The sequence below is a fragment of the Equus przewalskii genome, chromosome 6 (genome assembly GCF_037783145.1).
Source record: "Equus przewalskii isolate Varuska chromosome 6, EquPr2, whole genome shotgun sequence".
Lineage (NCBI taxonomy): Eukaryota > Metazoa > Chordata > Mammalia > Perissodactyla > Equidae > Equus > Equus przewalskii.
Window position 1 is genome coordinate 30,613,557 of NC_091836.1, and position 24,214 is coordinate 30,637,770.

General features: G+C 40.7%; 1 protein-coding gene across 15 annotated transcripts in view; it reads left to right on the forward strand.

The window, feature by feature from the left end:
• Window positions 1-944: 944 nt before the first annotated feature.
• The window catches only part of JHY (junctional cadherin complex regulator), a 55,402-nt gene continuing 32,132 nt past the window's right edge, over window positions 945-24,214 (forward strand). For 7 of the 15 annotated variants that reach the window (XR_011540897.1, XR_011540894.1, XR_011540895.1 and 4 more), the window contains exons 1-3: window positions 945-1,080; window positions 3,600-4,025; window positions 16,602-17,121. Coding sequence is in view for 11 of the 15 variants with exons in the window: in XM_070623318.1 (XP_070479419.1) it covers window positions 3,685-4,025; window positions 16,602-17,121 (861 nt within the window). In the remaining 4 variants the exon portion in view is untranslated. Of the gene's footprint in view, window positions 1,081-1,110; window positions 2,875-3,599; window positions 4,026-16,601; window positions 17,122-24,214 lie in introns of those variants that run through there. The other 8 variants (XR_011540896.1, XM_008518462.2, XM_070623325.1 and 5 more) reach the window with 8 other exon arrangements.

Sequence of the window (24,214 nt, forward strand, 5' to 3'; positions counted from 1 at the left end):
CTAATAAAAAGCAGGAAATACAATCTCAAAACCACTTTCCACCAAACCCCCACCCCACCTGCCAGAGCTTGCCAAGATCTAATTTTTCGAGAATCACTACATTGCTTGTTTTCATAGTTTTCTCCACTAAGTATGCATCCACAAACATAATTCACTTTAATTTTGCCTACGTTTAATTTTTATATACAAAATCATACAATATGTATTTTGGGGTTTTTGTAGCTGTATTTCATTCATTTTCACTATTGTGTAGTGTGCCAGTATATGGAATACCACAATGTAATTAACCATTCTACCGTTGATGGATGTCAGTTATTTCCACTTGGGTGCACATAAGCACACACTTTTGAGGGGTAAATACATAAAAGTGAAATTGCTGACTCATAGGGTGTACATACCGCAGCTAACGTCCAACTATTTTTCAAAGTGGCTGCACCACTTCCCACTCCCATCCACAACACCTGAGGGTTCTCCGCGCGGCGTCCTCCCCAACCCTGGGCACCTGCAGATATTTTAATTTATGCGTATCTGGTGGGCATGGAGTGATATCCCCTGTGGTTTTAATTTGTCCTCTTCTGCTTATTAATGACTTAAGCATCCTTTCAGTCAACAACAAATATTTATTGGCCCTTTGGATTTTTTTGTGAAATTCCTGTTCAAGTCATTGACCCATTCTTTAATTGGATTCTTTGCTTTCTTGACTTGTAGGGGTTCTTCACGTACCCTAGTAGCGTTGGTTGCAAATAACTTACCCTGCTCGGTGGCCTGGCTTTCCAACTTTGCAAAGTCAAGGTGGCCTGACAGCAGCCTCACCGAGAGCTCCGGGGTCATCACAACCGTTCCCGCCCTCTCCACCAGCGGAGGGGGTGTCCCCGGGACGCGGTGGCCGCTACCTGCACCTCCCCGCCCTCCCCGTGCGGCCGCCCGGCCGAGCGGCGCGGGGCGGGCTCTGTTGGCCTCGGTCTCCAGGGCAGCGCTGGGCGACGCCGGCGGCCGGGGAGGCGGCCCTGCTGGAGCCGGGGCGGCGGCGCGGGAGGATGCGGGGCCGCCGGGTCGCGGCCGCCGAGGAGCGCCGGGCAGGTGACGGGCGGTTGCCTGCGGAACGGGGGTGGGCGGTGCGGGTGCCAGAGGACGGAAAGGCGGAGGGCTGGGCCAGGGGGGTGGGGACAGCGAGAAACCTCCGGAGGGGCCTGCATCAGGACGGGGGGAACTCCAAGGAGCCCACGCCAGGCAGCATTTGGGACCGGTGCGCGGAGGGTGGACCGGCAGAGGCAGGGACGAGGGCCCAGGGCCGGGTGGCCGGGATCTAGAAAGACTTTGGCTCCCAGACTCCCAGAGCAGCCTTGTCCTCGGTTGACTGAGGGCAGGCCAGGGCACCAGAGCCGCCGGACCCTTCACTTCCTGGGCCTTAAAACGCCCCTTGCTGCCCAGTCTTGCTCGTCAGAGAAAAGGCAAAGAGGAAACAAACCGAACGCCCCTTATGGGCAGCTTTCGGCCTGTTCCAAAACAGGCGACTTTTTCTCTACCATTCATCTGGGCGAACGCGATCAGGGTTCCTTTTCGTCTGTAGCAGGAAATTCGTTTCTCCCAGCACTAGAAGACTAGACCCGAGGTCTTGAAGGGACCCCTAGGGAACCGGCCGTTTCTCAGCACCTAGGATCGATCCCTGGCTGCCCTGTTTACTTCGATATATCAGCCTCTCTTGGTCAGGAATGTCAGTGAAAAGCTGTTGTGCCAGTAGGAAGCCACATTCCTTACGTTTCAGATGCCCACTTTCTAATTTATTCGAGCTATCAGCTTTTCCTTCTTTAATCCCAGCTTTTGTAGGATTAGGCCTCCACAGAAGACCAAGCTTTTGTGGTATTTGGCTTTGCTCTCTTCATACTCTTTCAAACTTCATTAATCTGTTAACAAAATTATATTCTTCTGTGGACATTTTTTTTTTTTAATTTTTTACCTCCAAGAATCTCTAGTCTGTCTCATTTAGGAAAAGAAGAGAAATTGAAGGGACTGAATTATTTCATGAAGGAACCATTCCAAACTGAAATATTATGATTACTTTAAGCTTTTTCTTTAAGATCCCAAATTCAGTGACTTGAACTCTTACGGTAAAACTAGTGTTTATACAAACGATTTCAGTTAAAATGTATTAGTACTTGATGGATTTGCTGCTTTCTAGAAATATCCTAAAAAGCAACTGTTAATCTGCTTATCAATATTAAAATAAAATTATAGAATGAAATATATGTTTTTAAAATAAGAGACAATACAGCAAACCAGTCTGTACAGCTGGACAATAATATTTAGTCTACCAACAGGGGGAACTTTGAATTAGAAAGAAAACCACTTCATCTATATTTAAATATGAACGTTACTTTTGTCTGTTCTGTTTGCTAACGTGCTTTCCTCCGAGGAGTTGAAGATGTTCCCTGGAAACGTTAGCAACAAGATCAACATTATGAGTGATGCTAGGAGTAGGAGGAAGGTTGTGTTATTTAATTAAAGTTAAGATTTGCCAAAAGAACAAGAGCAAGCCATTAAAACAAATTTTCCAGTAATCTCTGATAGTAAAAGTTTCTATTATCTGACCTACAGAAAAAAAGGCCTTAAAGGCCATGAGAGAGAAGACAGAACAGATAGAAATTCGAGGTAGAGATGAAAGGAAGCACAATCCGCAAACATCATTTCCTCTCAATCCTGTATGAACTCAAAGCACCCTTTCCATAAACCATCTGCTGGGTCTTCACAACAGCCCTTTGAGACAGGGAGGGCTCACTTGAAACCACAGTCTTAAGTGAGTTAGAAAGGACCCTAGCTCTTATTCAGGCCAATCTCTCACCCACCCCACGTTCCCCAGGACTGCATCCCTTTCAGGTAGGTGGCCATCCAGCCTCTGCTGTGAATTGCTCAGTGGCAGAATTCACAGAGCTGCCAAATCTTTTGTTTAGTCGTTTTAATCATTATTATGGGGTTTTTTAATATTGAGCTGCAGTTGGTCTCCAGGTAATGTCTACCTAAATTACATGTTCCTACCTAATCATAACCTGGGTAATCAGAAAGACTTCCAAATGATGAAGCCAGCCAAAATAGGTCCAGGAACAAAACAGTGTCCGTCTTTACAGTTCCAACTGCAGAAACCACACTCTTCCCCTCTCTCCCTCCTTTACTTTCCAAAAGGTAGACCCTGAACCTGTTTTATTCTATCCATGACTATTACTGAATATGGCATATTTACACCCGTGCCCTGGGTATTTGAAATCAGGCCATCAAAGTACTGTCCATAATTAACCTTTTGGCTTTGTCCAGGCTTGTCTGTAACAGGCCCTTAGAAGCTAGAAAAAGGAATCCAGCCATTTGATTTCCTCGATAAAGCTGCATTCAGTTACTCAGGCTGTTTATGAGCTCTGCCTCAGGTCTGTTTCTGTACAGAAAAAAACACAATAGTTTTTCCAGTAGACTTTCCTCATACACACAAAAGGGTGCACACAAAAGCCTGGAGATAATTTAACAAGGTTCTCTTGCTCTTTAAAGTTTTTGATGAACATTGGAATTAAAGAGATTTCAGTAGTCACAGAATAACATAAATATAATTTTTTTAGGTAATGTTTTTGTGAACCACAGCGTCAAATATTCAGCCAACTGCTTGTATCAACAAGAATACCCTAACTTTTGTATTTTTTCAAGATGAGTCATAGTAGATTAATCCCCAAGCGCTCTACTCAATCTCCCACCCACCATACCAACTTAAAGGCCCAGTCCTCAGAGCCACCTTTTAAGAAAGAAGACTTACATCTGATTTCAAAAGACTCCTTGGAATCTGATTCAGAAAGCCTCACTCAAGAGATTAAGTCCCAGTCTGAACTTGGAGACCGGATCCAGGGCAACGATATGGAGGCTGACAGCTTAGAGGAGGAAAGCCCTCTTCAGGAGAGCCTGAGTGAGGCAGAAGAGGAAGCAAGCACAAAAGCAGCTCAGACGGCCAGCAAGGACAACCTCCAGACCCGGGACAGTGGCGCAAAGAACAGGTAAGGAATTGGCTCGTGTGAGACAACAGTGGGTTCTGAAATGTACTAAGTAATTACTGGTACTGTCCCAAGTGACAGTAAGGACAGGCTGTCATAATGAGCACCCTGTAATGTGTCTGAGACAGGTCTCCAAGCAGCTAAGTGCAGCTTGGAGCCAGGCTTTTGGTCACATTATATGTGTGAATATATATATTATATATCTATATATGCAAAAGACTAGGTATTCATAGGGGTGTCGGCATTTCTTATGCTCCTTGTTTCCTGTCCATATTGCTATGACCTCACCTCAGAGAAATCCCAGGACGCCTGGTAGAGGAAAGCACCCTGACCTGGAGTCAGGTGGTCTGGATTTGGTCCAGGCTCTGCTGTTTAGTGTAGAAGTTGGAAGAAGTCACGTCAGTCTTCTGCGGCTCGCTTTTTCTCTCCTGTCAAATGATGCGGCCTGCCTGTCTCACAGGATTGCTATGAGCGTCAGTAAAGTGCGCTCTGGGGGTAGAACCCTCCCTGAGCTAGTAGAGGTCTACCCCCGGGGCTTATATAATCACATAAAGATTGAACTCCTAATAACCAGTATTTATGAGATATTAACGTTATGCTATGAGCTACCAAAAAATATAATATAAATTAGTGCAATATTACTTTTAATGACAATATAAATGATATGATATAGAAAAAGTTAAAAACTGTTGATTGGAAAGGGGTTTTAGTGTGGTGAAGTTCATAGAGCCTGAAGCAGACCACCTGGGTTCAAATGCTGCCACTTACTAGCTGTGTGACCTTGGCTAAGTCCACTTAATCTCTCTGTGCCTCAGTCTTCCGTCAGTAAAAATGGGAAAATAATAGTAGTTACCTCACAGAGTTATCATGAAGCTAAAATAAACATATATATATTTCATACATATATGTATATAAAGTGCTTAGAAGAGTGACTGGCTCTTTGTAAGTTATATATGTGTTAGATTTTCTTTTTTAATTAGAGGTAAAATATATTGAGGAAAGTTTATTGGAAGGCCCGTCACTTGGGCAGGCAGGGTTTTGTAGACTTAGAAAAAAGAACAGAATTAGTGTGACATGTGTGGCACATAAGCAGCCCTGCTTGATGGCAGAGGCTTTGTTCTGAGTGTAGGGAAAGTGGACTGGGTAGGACCTGATTATAGGGGCCGTCGTGGAGTGCAACCAGCCCACACCACAGGTAGGACGTTGGACACAGAACTCAAAGGACTCGACCCAGGAATAGAGTCACAGTGACGGCTCGTGTGGGAGCCAGAATGAAAGCCCAGTCTTGATCTTTTTCTTCTGTTCTTCTTCCCCTCCTTCTCTCCTTCCCTGGGAATATGGAGTTGAATCAAACTCATTTGTTTCTTAGGGGATCTCAAAGTACAGTACGAGTGTTGTCACCGAGGTGCAGCTGTAGTGCTGGAGACAGGAAGAGGGCTGGGGACGGCTCCAGCCAGCCTGCCAGCCCTGCCTGGGCTGGGTTGGATCGCCAGGAGCAGAGAATCGGGATCCTGGGTAGGGCAGTGAGATGAAGCAGTGTTTAAGGAAGATTATTCTGCAAGCTGGTGCATTTTGAATTAGCAGGTAAACACACAATGGACAAAGAGACTACCAGATGGTAATAATTATAAGGATGACAACAATGACAATGACAAAATCTCGTTTTCAAGGCCTAGCTGTAATTACACTTAATTCTTCATTGTCACCCTGCAGGAAAGTGCTGCTTCCCATGTTCCAGAGAAGGACAGTGAGGCTAACAGAGATGGGGAGGCAACTGATCATAGTGCTCTGGGAGGATGTTTGTTGTTTGTTATTGATGTTAGTTTTTCTAATTATGAAAAAGTCTAACCTACAGAAAAGTATAGAGAAAAATACCATATAACTTTTACTGCCATATTTGTTTCAGATATAATATTTAAAGACATAAAATCTATAAAGTTTCCTTGTTCCCCTCCTTAAACCCTACTCCCATCTTCCTCCTCCGAGAGAACCAATTTGGTACTCTTATGTGGGTGTATATCCTTCCTAGCAATCTTTTATTCATTTCCTCCATAGGTAATTTATAATTAGTGGATATAGATGGATAGAGAGAGAGAGATTGATTGATTGATATAGAGAAAAAATAACGAATTGACAGGGCTTGTTGACAGATTAGATATGGTGACTGAAAGATTAAGAGAAGCCAAAGATTACCGTAAGGTTGTAATGACAATAGGTAGCATTTATAGAATGTTATCATGAGCCCACCACTGTGCTAAACACTTGACATGTATTATCTCATTTAGTCCTATGGCAGCCCTGGCAGGTGGACACTATAATGATCCCACTTTAAAGGTTGCAAATGAGGCTTAAAGAGGTTATGTTAGACCCATTTATTACGTCTAGCGAGTGGTGGAGAAGAATGCTCAGGCAGTCTGACTCTATGCTCTAAACCAAGTTTTGTGTGTATGTGTGTGTAAGGAAGATTGGCCTTGAGCTAACTTTTGTTGCCAATCTCCCTCTTTCTGCTTGAGGAAGATTGTCGCTGAGCTAACACCTGTGCCAATCTTCCTCTATTTTATGTGGGATGCCGCCACAGCATGGCTTGATGAGCAGTGCCAGGTGTGTGCCCAGGATCCAAACCTGAGAACCCCAGGCCGCCAAGGCGGAACACACAAACTCAACCACTACACCACCAGGCCAGCCCCTAAACCATGTTTTTATCATAGCTCTACTCTAAGAGAGTCATAGTCTCCTAGGTAATAAGTGGTAGTGGTTTTATTTACAGAAATGGGGGCATCAGAAAGGAAAGATCTTTTGTGATGGATAGGTATTCTTGTCTGTATATTTAAGAGGAAGAAGCCAAAGCAAGGATCCATTAAGTGACCTCATTTCCCCAGTGTTGAGTTTTTCCTCTTTGAGTTGGTGCTCAGGGACCTAACTTTAACCCTGCTCTTTACCCAAGGACACGGTAAATACCACTCAATATATTTCAAAATAAAGAATAATACTTAGAAAAATCAAAATTATGGTTAGGTCCGTGATCTTCTGATTCAGAGATCTTTAAATAATGCTGTTTTCCTTAGGCTGATTTGCTTTGGAAATCTTTAATGGTAGACTATAATCCTCGGTTTGGAATGAGTTTTAGTCCTAGTAATTGTTTGGCTCTGTAGTGCTTCATACATTGAACATACAAAGGAAAGCAGAACTGGATCATTTAGCCAAATAATGCCTCAAAAATATTATTCAGGTGAGTGTTTAGTTATCAGCCCCTTTCTCTGCCTCACTTCTGTCTTGGAAACCTCTCCTCGGTGTAGTGTTGCTTGGATCTAAGTAGTTCATGAGCCGTGAAATAGACAAATTGATCTCAGACTCTCAATATGAAATTGAAGGAGGCTTTCATGTCTGTAAGGTGGATGGCATTCTGGGAATTGTAGTTCAAAAAAATTAGTCAAAGCCTTGCCTGAAAACCAAGGAAAATCTCTTTCTTCTTGCTTTTATAAGCAACAATTTTAAAAGCCTGACAAGTCAATTGAGCCCTACTCTTGTGTTTTGATGTTACTACAACCTCCTCAAAGCAATTACTCCCTTGTATCTCACCAAAGTCAAGCCATAGTTCAATGTATATGGATTAGAGAAAACCTTTTACTTAATGGAAATTGGAGCAGCATTGACTGCAGTGAATGAGTCAAGAGTGGAGAGAGGATCTTCACGTGATAATCCTTAAACCCCACTCCACAACTAGCCTTGTGACACTCGGTGCTCACAAAGAAAGAGATCAATGTAATTCCTAGAGTGTTAGAAATAACCTCTTCAGTCCTGGGGCCCTCTGAAACCTTATATGTTTTAAAAAAAAAATCAGAGCAGCAGTACAGTACCAAATATACGTGTTTAATAAGGTCTTGTTTACAAAGATACTTAAATATAATTGGCTGTCATTTCTAGCACGGTTTGCTTGATATATACTATCTCATTCATACTATCTCATATACTATCTAAGAGCCTCTTAGGTAGGCATTATTATCCCCATTTGGCAGGTAAGGAAAGGACGCACTGAGAGTTGTGTGGGTGTATGTAGTTACTAAGTGGCAGAGCCAGAAATTGAACTGAATGAACGCTGTCCTAATTCCAAAGTCTGAGCCTCTAATTATGGGTATCTCCATAGGTGATCAAGGACTGATCTGATTCAACTGTACTATCTAGCAAAAATTAAAGATATAGCCATTTTAATATGTACTAACCCAGAGCCAGAGTAAATATACATGCAAAATCATCAATTTTAGTAAAGTAATAAAAATTTTTAAAGGACACTGTGTCCTTGAAATAAGTAAACATAATCACCGTCTACTTTGGCAGCAGGGTCATCTTGAGCACCTCTCCTGGGAAACAGAATGTTTTCCATCATCCAGGTCTGCAGATGCCCTCCTCTCTCATCACATGGGAACCATAGCCTTCACAAAAGATCCCGTATTCTAATAAGCCACCTTATGCCAGAAATGACTGGGTGGGAGATAGGCACAATGAGGAATTATTAATTAAATTGAATATTCACAATTGTCTGAAAGTAAGAAAGGGACTCAGTAGTAATAATCTGAATTTGTGTTGTGTTGTGGTGGTATATAATTTTTTTCTCTCAAATGCTTTCAAGGACGTTGTTTCTGATTAATAATGCAAGAATCTGGTAAAATATTGAATGATGATTTCTAGGACTTAAATCGCAGTACTGGATAACCAAAACAGATAGTGAGTAAAGAGAGACTTAGTAAAGACCAAAACTTAGCCCTTTCATTTCCCCTCCTATTTCCCAGACTGTTTTGTAGAACACATTGGAAATATTTAAGCTGAGGATAGCCTACTTTCTCTCACAGGTGTTGTAGAAATTTTTTTTGCACTGTCTGGGAGAGCAAAGACAACACTCAAGGCTAGGTCTAATATTCTAGTATAAGTAAGAGCATTCTGAGAGCTTCCGGGAATCGACTTTCCTTCCTGTTGGTTTCTAGCAAAGTTCATCCATGTTAATTTCTATCGTCTTCATTAGATAGATTTTCAATTTAAAGGTATTGGTTGGCCAACCTCTTCAAATGCATTACATGACAGACCTTATTCTACACAGTATTTGGGGGATAGCTACTAGCATTTTATTTGTTTATTTCTGATCACATAGGAATAGTTATATCAAAGAAGAGACTTTCTCTCGTAGGTATTAGTCATTTCTGTTTCATGTTCGCTCATTTGCTCACAAACTCTGCTGTAGTTAAACCCTGGCACACTCCTCAGAGCAGGCATGGTGCCATCATAACAGATGAGCAGTCGGAGAAGGAAGCAGAGTGTGCGTGGGCATGAATTGTGTCTATTAAAGGCAGAGTCCCCGCCAGAAATGCTCAAGCCAGTGACTCCTGGGTTTATTGCCCTCGGAGACAACCACTAGTTCCTTTCTAGCTCATTTCAAAACTGGGATGCATTACTGTGTTAAAGTAAGTAAACAAATAGTGAGTTTGAAACCTCACAAAGTGTCATTTAAATTTATATGCCCTAGAATCCTGTGAGTTTATCAAGAGGATTAAGAGGATTGTAACCAAGATACTGAAGGGATAGTTTAATTCATGACCTTTACTGTTTTCATTTATTTCCACTCCCTGACAAGTTTGAAAATATAGAAAGCGTTGATTCCTATAATTTTATTTTTTTATTATTTTTTAAAGATTTTATTTTTTTCCTTTTTCTCCCCAAAGCCCCCCGGTACATAGTTGTATATTCTTCATTGTGGGTTCTTTTAGTTGTGGCATGTGGGACGCCGCCCCAGCGTGGTCTGACGAGCAGTGCCATGTCCGCACCCAGGATTCGAACCAACGAAACACTGGGCCGCCTGCAGCGGAGCGCGCGAACTTAACCACTCGGCCACGGGGCCAGCCCCGTGATTACTATAATTTTTTAATGTTTTGAATTTAAAATAAATGATTTTCCCAATACTTACATACATGGCCGAGTTTCATCTGACAGCCCCAATCCAATCAATAAAATAATGAATTCTTGGAGCTGTTAGGGCTCTTAAAGGTCAGAGTATTCCCTTTGTTGTACAGAGGAGGAACCTGAGGCCCAGAGTGGTGAAGAGCGTCGCCCAAGTTCACACAGCTGGTCAGCGGCAAAATCTGGACTCGGATCCAGATGTCAAGACCATTGCTTTTCCCATGACGTCACAGCTACCTTGCAATTCCAGTGCCAATGTCTGGCATTTAAAACACAAGAAATTCTATCTAAAGAAAGTATAAGCACCTGGAAATTTTATAAATCTGGTCCTTTGCCTCTTAGCCATGTTTCTGGAGAATGAAAAGAACATCTACGCCTTCCATGGAAAATGTCTGGCATGAGCATTGAAAACTGTCACTGAATGAGAAGAATTATGTTTCTAAATACTGTGTCATATAGCATGTCCCCTGTGAAGATGCAGCCTTTGTTTCACATAAGATCATCTTAATAGAAGTGAGGTGCTAGAATTTTACATTGCAATTACTAACATGCCCTCTTTAGATAATTTGGTTTCATTTGACTCACAGATTGTCCTTGAATCAAAACTGGTACTAATAAGAACTTGGGACAAATATGTGGTTATTTTGCAGCCATAAATCTGTTGTCAAAGAAAAAGTAGGGACTTTGGTTGGAATTATCCCAATTATACAATTGCTGTAAATAAAATTCACTGGGTAACAGTCCAGCCCCTGCACTTTAGTGTGTTTCCACAGACGGTCTTTGGCCTTCAGTTCATTAAACCATCTTTTTTCTATTAAAATGTTTCATTTTTTTAGCAAATAAATACCTGCTTTACATGAAATTTTATGGGTTGTAAATAACCTCCCCAAAGCCCTTCAGTATATTTGTGGGACCATTTTATTTCATACTTGCAAAAGTGATCTTTTAATCCTTTGGATTTATTTCATTTTATTTACTTAAAAGCCGTTGATAAAAAGATTAAGAAGGGCATAGAATTCAGAAGCCCTTGGAAACAACATCAGTTTTATAGTTCCTTAAAGAAGCATTAAAAACTTTACACTTAAACGAAAATTGAATTTGCTGCTCATATGCATAAAAGATTTAATGGCATATAAATTGGGAATAATTGTTCTGTTTAAAAGGATTAAATTAAACCTAAATCAATAATAACATGCAGTTTCAATTTAACTGCCTGCTTAAAATAAAGTGGCAAATAAATAACAGCTAAATGATTAATAGCAATGCTTTTATTCACCACCTCAACAGGGAAAATGGGCAGTTATTGAATATTTTATTATGAGTGCAAAGGATGTTAATTGTACTGGAAACATGCTCTAATTTTAGTAATTTTTTGATTGAATACTGTACTGAATATGAGGCTCTTCATTAAGAGGAGATTTGATTTTATTTTGTTTGAAGCTGTCACAGTAACTACTCAAATGTGGTCCATTAAAGGCAGCAAATATCATGGCCTGTGCCTGTAAGACCACCCTCCCCTTCCTCTCTGCATCCATGTCTCACCTAGGCATCTGAAGAGGAGACCTGGCATCTGTTGTCTGAACGGTAACAAAAGAGTTGTGTACTCATTGTCTGTGTAACCCTTCTATCAAATGCGGAGGAAAAGAGGTGCATGTTTTGTGTGCAGATGATTACTGACGAAGGAGCACTTCACACTCATTTGTTCCAGTGTGTTGACCTGGACCACACAACACAATTGAGCTGCTTAGCACACAAGCTCAGTACAATGCGGTTCCTTAGTATCATGTCCTATTTCAACCATTAGATTTGTTTCCATGAAGTATTACAGCTTGCCATGCTCATGATTTTGCAAAACATAACCTCCCATTTGTTTCAACATATGGTTTCCATCTAGAAAGGGGAGAAAAGGGATCTTTTAGGTAATCATTACCGGTGTAAATGATGCAGTGTAATTAAAGCTCTTAAGAGCCACATTTTCAGGTTTTAATCTTGTATATATACATTTTTAGAGTTTCTCTTCAAATGATTGATTCAAAAACATTTTTCTCAGCCGAAGCAATTCATTTTGTCTGATTTGTCCCCAAACCCTCTATATTTTCTAGTTTCCACTTACGTTGTGAGATATTGCTTCTATGGGCATTTAAAAATGGAAATTTGTTGAGGCTAGAAGCTACAGCTCTTTCTAAAAGCCTAAAGTATTTTAATTCTCTCAGTTTTATCTTCCTTATCATCTTTCAGAAGTTCTTAGAATCTTTCATCATGTGGAAACACTGACATTTCTTAATCCCGCTTCCTAAGTTACTGTTTGAACAGATTCTCCAGGCTGCCTAAGTCATGGAAAAATATTGGATTGTTAAAGACGTGTTAATTCTTTCAGGCCACTAAGGTGCCACTTAGTGTATCACAAGACAACTTTGTGCCCTGGAAATAACTTACGCCCTGGAGAGAGAAGACTCTCTTGAGATCCATCAGCAGGAAGCACAATGCACAACAGGGTTATGTCATGGTGACTGAATGCAACACACAGCAAGCAAAGACGAGTGATGGAGCCCACTGACGTGCTTTCACAGCTGGCTCTTACTGGATCCTTACTCTGTGTCAAGGACATAGTTCTAAGTATTTATATATATACATGTTAGTTCACTTAATCCTCTCAACAATACTCTGAGGTTGGTACTATTGTGATGCTCATTTCATTGATGGGAAAGCTGAGGCACAGAAAAGTTAAATAACTTGCCCACGCTCAAACGGTAACTGGTGGCACCAGGAACTGAGTACAGGCAGTCAGATTCTAGGACCCCTGTCCTTAGACACTCTGCTGTACTATTTCTCAGCACTAACATACTCCACATCATGATTCAGAGAAGCAAAGCCCCACAGAGATGCCATATGACTGAGGAAGGTGTATAGCGATGACTGTAGACGTTATGCCTTTGTCAGCTGGTGCGGGTTAAATAAATGATGGCCAGCCTGAGTGCCAGTTTTCTTAGTATAACTGCAGAGATGGAAGTCAGGGAATCCATTTCCTTTAATCATTGAAGACTACGTATTTTTAAAAAACAATTGACATTCCTCAGTTATTGATTCTTTTGTGAGCTCATCATTGGATCACAGTACAACAGAGTAGTAATGGACTTTGAGATATCGTCTAGCAATTGAATTGAGAAAGAAGAGGTTAACATTTTCAGTGATAAACAAGGTTATGTCCTATTTTAAATCCTCATAACGTTGTGTATTTCTTTACACATCTAATTCATGACTTGATTATTACTGTTGGCGCATAAAGCCCGTCTTCCTCAATAGCAGGTAAGGTCCGTCAGCCTGCTGCTGTTTTGCTCACCACTCTATCTTCAGTGCCAGTACCTGGGGAGCTGCTCAGTATATGTTTGTTGACTGGCCAACTGACTGACTCACTGATTGACTAACTCACATAAGGCGGGCCCTGAAACAACACTTGCTTCACTACCACCTATGGGAATAGCTGCATGATACAGGGCAACTTAGTGGATAGGAGCCAGGTCCTGGGGCAGACTGCCAGGGTCTATATCTTGGCTCCACCACTGGGTAGCTCTGTGACCTTGGGAAATTTACATAAGCGCACTAAGCCTCAGTTTCTTCATCTGTTAAATGGGAATGATAATAGAACCTCCCTTACAGAGTTGTTGTAAGGAAAAAACTGGAGAGTCACTGTAAGCATTCCCTAGATCAGCATGCAGTAACATGCGCTGCCTTCCCAAGGCAGCACCCCACATCCTACCCCTGACTGAGGAGCAGAGCAGTGATCCCAGGGTGATGTGTCACCTTTAAGGGCTGCCAAACCCTGCTTTGAACAGTGTAAAAAAGAGGACTACCTGTTCTACAACTTTTCAAAAAACACCTTAGAGCCTCTGTAGATAATCTCTTCCCAAAAGTCATCACTTTGGCTATCCAAAACTATTTATGTCTTACCAAATAAAATCTTTGTCCTCTAATTAAATTATTTTTGCTAAATTAAATCTGAACTCTCAAGTTAATGTAGTTAAGCCAAACTCCTTCAGAGAATTTACAAAGCCCCTCAAGATCTCACCTCTGCTTAACTCTGAGCTCTGCTCCTCGCCCTTGCCTCCTCCCACCCTCCATCTTATCCATGCAGAACTGGTTCTTGGAAGGCACCATGTTCTCTTTCCCTTCCATTCCTTTTTACATGCTGTTCCCTCAGCCTAGTGTACACTTCCTGCCTTTCTGAGCCTTAGGGCCCAGGTAAACCACCACTTCCTTCAGGAAGCTTTCCCCAGTCTCCCAAGACAGAATTGGATGTCCCTCCTGAGTCCTGATGGCCCTGTGCTCCTCATCAGGGTCCTCATCACTCCATTGTAAATTGCTGTCTTCCTTGTCTGTATCCCCCACTAGGCTGTGAGTCCACCACTGTCCCCTCCACTCCGCCCAGCTTAGTAAGTGCTCAGTAAATCTCTATAGAACCAATGAGTGAGCAAATGGATGTGGAAAGTTCAATTCTGTCGAATCAAGTGAATGAATGAACAAGGAGAGTTAAATTCACTTTTTCCTTTCAATGTATCATAGATATGAGGAAACAGCACCTTTCTTCCTTAAAAATCTTTATATGTTTATTTACTGAAGATTTACTGTAATCTTTTCTTCCCCACATAAACAACCCCAGTTGAACCTTATGTTTAATTCAGTGCAAGATAAGTTCTGAAATCATCCAATGCAAGAAGCTTTTCTGAATGTTTAGGTTCTAGTTTACTATGATTTTTTAAAAAAATAAATATCTAATACTACGTTTGTGTTGCTAGAGTATTTTTAGAGGCTCAGTTATTGATTTAAGCAACACTTACCAACTCTTCTGTCCACAGCACAGGGCAGAGGTTAGAGAAGGAAGGGTAACCCCCAGTCCCCACTGCCCAGGACCGTAACTAGGTGAGGAGGCAGGGTCACCAGAGTGAAAAGCAAATAAGCACAAAGACAGTAGTCTCATTTTGATCCTTATGTGATCCTGAGAAATAAACAGAACAAATATAACTCCTCCCTCTTACAGATGAGAGAAACTGGCTCAGAGACCACATGCTTTGCCAGTGGATGCACAGACAGGTACTGACAGATCCAGAACACGAACCCAGGTCTGTCCAGCCCCACGTCCAGCTGGTACCCTGCTGGATGACTCCCTGTCCTCAATACATGCCCAGTGACCTTTAGAGCCAAGTGACAGGCAGGGCCAAAAAACAGTCAGTTCACGCGCGCGGTGACATCACCTGGGAGAACCTCCTCATGGAAGCCCCTGAGGCAGGTCCCCTGTGGTGTTTAGGGAGTGGTGAGAAGTATTATTTGATGTCCGATTTCCTGACAAATTTGGACCACCTCCATTCTGGCATTTTGCTGGAGAAGAATATCATTTCTCTTCCCTGGGTGCAAAAGGAAGAGCTAGCTATGCCAAGAAGTTTTCCATCTTAACATGTGAACTAAAAATATTCAAAATGACAATTTAGCAAGACCTTGGAGTTGGGGCTTTTTGCTGTAGTTTTTCTTTATCTCAAATCAAAGAAGTCTGGGTCCACATTAAGAAAAGGAAATTAGCATTAGGGGCACCATTAGTTTGTTTACCCAGCATAAAATTCTGTCCTCTGTAAACGGGAATAGCAAATAGCATAAAAAGCCCAGGTGATTTACATTTCCTTTTTGATTAGAGGATTGCATCCACTGTACTCAAGGAAGGAGAATCTCTGCCATTTAGCTTTTGAAGATCAAAGGAGCCATTAAATATGCCATATTAACAGCATTTTTTTCCTTTTTTGGTTAAGACTAGGAGGTGCTTTACAAATTGAGATTGTCATGGGGAAAAGGGAGGACTTTGTTTGGGGTCATATGCACTGATTACGGACTAGTTCACTTCCCTGAGGCAGAACCGTATACTTAACCTTTTATTCACATAGGGCTGTCCTACAGCTTCAAGTGCTGGCTGACCTGTCTACTGAGTTTTTTGTGCATAGGTCTGACAGCCAAAAGATTATGAACTAAGAGCTTTTCACTGAGCCACTATCTGATTCTAAATGTTGGGGATCTTTCTGTAGTACATTTGATAAAATCTACAAAGGCAAAATAAAGTGACAAAACCACTGAAAAGGAGGATGAACCTATGTGGCTATTCAGTCAGGATAAATCTTGCTTCCCCTAAAAGTAGCAGACTGAGGTCGATGTTGTGTAGGCAACAACCTGGCTTTCCTTTCCTAGCTAAACAACCAAATGTGTATGTCATCAGCTAAAGTGTGAAGTCGATTTTATTTTCACCAGCTGAAATAGTTATGGTGTGCATAAGTATTAGCCTTCCTTAACCATAGAGATTCACTGGTTTAACATTATGGACATTTGTTTTGTAGTTGTTTTCTGGCATTTAGAAATTAACTGTCTCCCACTTTTATTCCATATTGCAATGCATTTGGGTAATTAAGACCTTATTGCCCTTATGTGTAGTGAATAGGCCTGATTTGAGCCTGGAGTATGTCTTTAATATATTGATCGTAAAAGGAAAATTATAGGAGAAAGATTGAGATTGATTTCAAATACTAAGATGATCAACTGATGATAATGAGTCAATTTATTTGGATTGAGGACTTGACATTGCTTTTCTGCTTTGGGCAGCCAACAACCAATAGAAGATAAATATTCAGACCTCCGATATGACCCAGACTGGAAGAATAAGAAGGAGGAGGGCAAGTTGTTGACCGTGGAAGCATTGCCTGAGTCTGTAGACAGCTCTACAGAAAATCTGACTTTGGGTCCACTCTACCCTTCCAAGGAGACATCAGTGGAACTCTCAGGGGGAGAAGGTGAACAGAAAAAGAGCCCACAGAGCATAGCCTCCTTACTCGGTAGTGAATTTTTAAGCCCAAACTATGAGCGTGGTGCACCTCGCAGTGAGCCATTTTCAGAGCTGAGCGACAGTGATCTGGAGGAGAAGTCGAGCAACCTGTCTTCCTACTTAAAGAGTTCAAGTTCACATAATGAGGTTTTCCTGCCAGCATCACATGGCCCTCGGCGAAGGAAATCCAAACAATATTTTGTGGAAAAAAACAAGCTGACTTTGGGATTACCCACTCCTAGAATGGACTCTTATCTTCAACTTCACAATAAAAAAAGGGGGGATACTCACCCAGAACAGGTATGTTGCACCTACTTAAAAATCTCTCCCGAAGCACTAAACTGGAACTTGCCTTTGCTTGAAATGGCTGGGCAGCACTTCCTTAGGGATGATGATGTCATTGTAACCACCTGGCTGAGTAAAACAAATGCCCTATTCCTTGCCCCTTTGAAGAATCAGGGGAATTATCCCACAAATTCTTAAGAGCAAAATAAAAGCCATCAATGGTGCAATTGCTGTAATTCGATTATTATATCCAAAATGTTTCCATTCAAGCAACCAGAGAATTTTTTTCAAACTGCATACGCCAATAGATAGAATACAAGACTGAGGGTTGAGTCCCTGTGTTGAACACCTTTGTTTCCACTGCAGCACTGGTTTCCAACCCTAGTAACTGCCCCCAACACACTGGAGGTGACATGACACGCTCATATCAATGACAGCGACTCACATACTGAAGTGATTCTCAACTCAGATTCTGTATACGTATTGGGTGGAAAGGGGGCAGGGTACAACCTGAAGTCTAGTTTTTAATTATCTGGGTGATTTTATGACCTGTCCAACCCCCCATTGATAATCACTACACAGTCCTTTATTACCCTGTGCAAATGATGTGATATGATTAAACCTTAGTCTCTCCGTCTATAATATTGGAGCAATAATAAGTACCTTCCCTTTCTCATTGAGGGTAAATTCCATCCCAGATGATGGATTCAAAACCTGTTGGAGCCAGTAAACTTATTTCTATTTCATGGGCACACATAAAGATCACATGAGCCTATCTTCCAGCAGACGTGTCCGTGCACACAAGAAAAGAGAGTCACTGGCTCCGTCCATCCGCCACCCTTATTGGGGAAACAGCTTGAAATTCATCACCTACTAATGTGGGGTCATTTTCAGATATGAAGGAGAGGTTATTACATGAAATAGGGATGCCCTTAGACCTGTTCCAAATCCAAATCAGTATTACTTAAAGTGCTCTACCCTGTAAGTGTTTTCTGATGGAACAAGAGCGATGAGGTGGATGAACATTTGTGATTTTTTCGTATTCAGAAACTCTCTTTATAGTCCTAAAGGATTAGCCACAACTTTGCCTTTGTAACTAATAATAAAACAAAGGGATGGGTGTAGTATATTTAGCTGAACTATCAAAACAAATACGTAGCTGAATTTAAAGTTTTCAACATTTTGGACCCAATTTTAGATGTTAACATACCTTTTTGTTTCATAAAACTTATGTGAAATTTTGAATTTTGCTTGATTGCACATTTAAAAGTATAAATAAATTCAACAGTCCAATATCTTTGAAAAATGTTTATAGTTACTAATTTCTTCCAGATTAGGGTGATATTTTTCATTATTTTTAAATGTGTTCTCAAAAGAAGCTGATCTAGAAGGAGAGGCAAATACTGAGACCAAAAGAAATAGTTATATTTCTAATAATAAAAGGGGAAAAAAAAGGGGCTAGCCCGGTGGCGCAGTGGTTAAGTGTGCATGTTCTGCACGTTCCGCTTCGGTGGCCTGGGGTTCGCTGGTTCGGATCCTGGGTTTGGACATGGCACCGCTTGGCAAGCCATGCTGTGGCAGGCGTCCCACATATAAAGTAGAGGAAGATGGGCACAGATGTTAGCTCAGGACCAGTCATCCTCAGCAAAAAGAGGAGGATTGGCGGCAGATGTTAGCTCAGGGCTAATCTTTCTCAAAAAAAAAAAAAAAACTTATAAACTCTTTAATTGCTGATTTCTTTTTTTTTTTTTTAAAGATTTTACTTTTCCTTTTTCTCCCAAAGCCCCCGGTACATAGTTGTGTATTTTTAGTTATGGGTCCTTCTAGTTGTGGCATGTGGGATGCCGCCTCAGCAGGGCTTGGTGAGCCGCGCCATGTCCGCACCCAGGATTCGAACTGGTGAAACCTCGAGCCCCAAAACAGAACGCGCAAACTTAACCACTCAGCCATGGGGCCAGCCCCTAACTGCGGATTTCTTAATTGCTAACTTTTCTTAGGAGTTATAACTTAATTTACTAAACAATATCAGGGTGAGTTGATTGTCAGTGATTGCATAGCTAATTTTCTTTTCGTTATGCCAAGGAGGAAACTTTAAAGCATTTTGGGCTTGCTTGATCTTTAAGCTCGTGAATTATTCTTTGAGTGGCCATTGGCCTTGTCCACCACATTTTCCATGTTCAAATGTCTAAGAGCTGATTGCTAACTGTATTCAAAATAGTTTCTTCACCACTTCCCAATGTATATTTCCTTTATCTTTCTCCTGTTATTTTAAAAAGGATAGAGATTAGTTTGACCTAACAGTAGTACAATAATGTGTATTACTTGTTTTATTGAATTATAGTCAGTAGCATTGAATGATGTGTTCCTTTTGAATCACTATTTATATATGAAACGTGTGCAGATCTTTTCTGCCAGTACAGATTATCTGTTCCCTTATGGGCGGGAACTATGTTTTGTACTTACTTTTAATCTTTATAGTAACTAGCCTAACACATTGTAAGGGCTCAGTAAGTACATGGGAAATGAAAACTGTGTTTTCCATCACTTCCAAACTTGATTCTCTTTAGTATGACTTGAAGTTTACGTGGGGGAGGTTTATGTGGGGGTATTTCTGGAGCAGTGGTTTGAAATCCTAGCTGGATATTAGAATCACCTGAGAAACCAATTTTTAAACAGTGCTTCCTGGCTCCACTCAGAGCAGTTGACATCTCTGGGTGAGCTCCTGAGCATCAGTATTTTTTTTAAACATCCTCACGTGATTCTAAGGTGAAGCCACATTGGAGAAGCGTTGTTCCAGACTAGAGCAGAGGTTCTCACCCTTGGCTTCACTTTAGAGTCACCTGGATAATTTTAAAAGTACTTATTCCTTGGCCTGAAGCCTTGAAATTCAGATTTAATTTATCTAGGGTGCACTTTAGGCATGGGGAGTTTTCCAAGCTCCCCAGGTAATTCTGATCTAGAGCAGTGGTTCTCAAACATCAACGTGCATCAGAATCACCTGGAGGCTTGTTAAAAGAAATTGCTAGATCGAACTCAAGGATTTCCGATTCAATAGGTGTAGGGTGGGGCCCAAGAATTTGAATTTGCTCCATGGTTCCAGGTGATGCCGCTTCTGCTATCAGGCCCACACTTTGAGAACCACTGATCTTTTGCTTTCAAACTTTAAGGTACTTCTAACCACCTCAGGGTCTTGTTAAATCCTGATTTTGATCTAGTAGGTCTGGGTGAGACTCAAGAGTGCATTTCTAACAAGCTCCCAGGTGATGCCAAGGCTGCTGGTCTGGTCCATGGACCACACTGTGAGTAGCAAGGGGCTAGGAAAGGGTTTAGCAGAAACCTAAAGTCAAAGTTGCATAGGTCAGTACGCATAGAGCATTGATGTTTTCGGCTGATGGGATCATTTGTCTGGTTTGGGGGCAGGAGGTGTGAACTTAGGGCAGCAGGTTTGGAGGCTGTTGTTTTAGATCAAGCAGCATCCATCTGGAAGTTTTTCATATTTTAAAATTTGTTTTCCTCTTCTAACTTCTTTGAAAGAGATGACAACTGTCTTACAAATAGGAACGTTGAAAAGATAAATGACGTCTATTGTTAAATGAATGAATAAAGGTCAAATACCATTACACACTGCCAAGAAAACCCAGCTTTTTCATACGTCATTGTGTTGCAAGCACCCATGCCCAGCTGAATCAGACAGGGTCTTAAGTAGTGTATTGTATTTGGGAAGATTTGAAAGTAAGTCTAAGGAGTTTACAACATCCCAATAAAATGTCAATAGTTGGGTTTTTTAAAGTAAAACGTGAAAAGCTGATTATTAAGTTCATATGAAAAATAGGCAAAAATAATAAAGAAAGTGGAAATTAAAAGTCATGAGAGAATATACCCCTACTAGACAGTATAGTATTTTATAAAGCCTCAATAATTAAAGTAGAGTAATATTTAATGCATATCCAGACAGAAAAATGGAAGAACAAAATAAAAGTCTGGAAATCAGACCAAATTATGAGAATATATGATCTGATACTATGATTTGATAAAGGCAGTATCTCAAATCAGCGAAGAAATGATGGATTATTCAATAAGACAACTGGATAAGGCATCTGGAAAAAAATAAAGTTGGATCCATACTTCATATAATACAAGATAAATTCCAAATGGATCAAATATTTAACTTTTAAAAATGAAACAATAAAAATACTAGGAAAAAAACAGGAAAATTCTCCTATAACCTTAAAATTATTTAAAATCTAGATTCTGGGGGCTGGCCCCATGCCCAAGTGGTTAAGTTCGTGCGTTCCGCTGCAGGCGGCCCAGTGTTTCGTTGGTTCGAATCCTGGGCGCAGATATGGCACTGCTCATCAAACCACGCTGAGGCAGCATCCCACATGCCACAACTAGAAGGACCCACAACGAAGAATATACAACTATGTACCGGGGGGCTTTAGGGAGACAAAGGAAAAAAATAAAATCTTAAAATCCAGAATCTATAAAAGACTGATAAATTTGGCTACATAAATATAAAAAACTTCTGCAGGAAAAAAGCATAGGAAAGTCAAAATATGAAGAACTAGAAAAGTATTTCTAACGTATCACAGACAAAATACTAATGTCTCTATTATATAAAGAGCTGCTAGAAATCATTAAGAAAAAGACCCATATCCCAATATAAAAATACACTAAAGATATGAATAACTCACAAAAAGTTAATACTTAACAGCTATTAAACATATGAAAAGATATCCAACCTTAGTCGTTATAAGAGAAATGCAAATTAGTACTACACTGGGATTTCATTTTTCACCTATAATTAAATGAACAAAATTCCCAAAGTTTGATGCCTGTAGATAAAAAAAAGTACAGTCAAGCTGGTGAGAGAATAAATTGGTATAACCGGTACAGGGGACAATTTCTTAATATATATTTAAAATACAAATACATATACTCCTTGAGAAAGTAAAGCAAAATGGCTAACAGTATAGGCTTTGAAGCCAGGTTGGTTGGCACTGACACCTGCCAGCTCTCTGACACCTGTCAGCTTTGGTAGGTTGCTTAACCTTTCTGTGTCTCAGTTTCCACATCTTTAAAATGGAGATAATAATAATACCTTCCTCATGGGATTATTAAGAAGATTAAATAAATGGGCTAATATGTAGAGTGCTTAGATCAATGGCTGGCTTGTAGCAAGCACTATATAAGTGTTAGCAATTACTATTTTTATTTGACCCAACACATTCCACTCCTAGGAATTTATCCTAGTTATATGTATGCAGTTTTGAAATAACTCCTGTAAAGAGCATTCATTTCAGCCTTATTTGTCATAGCAAAAGATTGGAAACCACCCAAATGTCTATCATTTGGGGAGTACTTAAATAAATTATAGTACAACCAGACAATAGATACACTGTAGCTGTTTAAAAAAAATGAGAATGTTCTCCATGAACTGTTATAGACAACATATCAGGATTTATTACTAGAGAAATTAAAGAGTAGAACAGTGCATACAGTATAAAAAAGTGGGGAGGAATAAAAATATATGTCATATTGCCTGGCATGCATAAAATACTGTGGAAGGATCTATAGACAGTTAATGGCAGAGGGTGGAGGGGGAGTAGCCCGGGAGAACAACTTTTCACGTTGTACCTTTTCATCTCTCTTATCTTTGAACCATGCCTATGTGTTTACAATATACGATATTCTGTAGTAACCCTTGTAACTTCACACCCCCTGACACTCAGGGTCACCTAAATTGCATTTTTTACTTGTAAGTAATGGCTTAGAGTAGAACCATTGATTTTTAAATTCAATTGCTCCACAACGTTTTTGCCATGTTTCATAGATCTGTGGATGATACAATAAGATGCACTGGAAAAATCACCTCTGAATGCATGATAAGATCTTTATCACATGACGTGTGAAGCAAGGAACTGATGTACAAGCCAGCACACGCTAGAGGGCACCTGAGTCTCGCAGTCAGCCAGGAAGTTTGCTGGTGGATATTCAGTGCTTACTTTTATTCATGATTTGTTCCGTAGCTAGAAGTATTTGTCTGAAACTCATTAGAATGTGAGTCCATTTATGAGCTACCATTAAAGGAAATTGTGTCTTAAAAAATGAGCTACCTTCCTATCTTGATTCTAATGTACCCTTGAAAACCGATGAAGGTGAAATTTAGTATGAGCTCAGAGAAGAGCAATAAGGGCTTCATACATCTTATTCTTCTCTTCCAAATGTGGATATAGGAAGGGTATTCAATCACCTATAGTCTTCAAGACAATAGAAAGCCCTGTATAGAATACACTCTCCAGTCTCAGGGTCAACACAGCATTGTGGCTGTTGCTGAGACAGCAGGTCAGTCAGCCAACAAATGTTTATTGAGCCCCAACTGTGTGCTAGGTACTCTCCCCAGTACTAGGGACATAACAGAAAACAAGACATGCAGCTCCCCTGTCTTGAGGCAGCTACATTCTAGTCATGTAACTCAGGCAAGAAACATGTAGAAAAATAATTTCAGCTACTGATAAACACCTCAAAGGAGACTGAATAAACTTTATTGATTACTATTATTAATAAATTAAATTTAATTAAGAATTATTAATATTATTAATAAGCTTTATTGCTTAATAAGGCAATGGGGGGGCTGTGACTGGATGTTTAGCCAGGTGCTTGGAGAAGGGTCTCAGGAGATCTCGAGTCGTGATGTGACTGGATGAGAAAGAGAAAGCTAGGCAAGCTGTGGGGAGAGCTTTGGTCTGCCCCAGCCTCGGTAACAGCATTCCTCAGAGTGGGCAACACAATATTATGGGATAAAAAATAAAACCAAAACAAAACACTGGTTTGGGACTCAGACAACCATGGATTAAATCCTGGCTCTTCAGCATACTAGCTGGTAGCACTTACTAGACATTTCAAGTGACTCTTTAAACCTTATCTTGTCATCAATTCTGTGGGGTCAATTTCTGCCTTGGAGGGCTATTGGAAAAGTTTACACAAAGCTCCTGACACAGGGACGACACTCAGTAAAGGGAAGTTATTATTACTATGAGGCATTCCTTAAGCCATGAGAAAGGAAAGGAATCTACCCTGGGAATAGGCCCTGCTAAACAGATTTTTT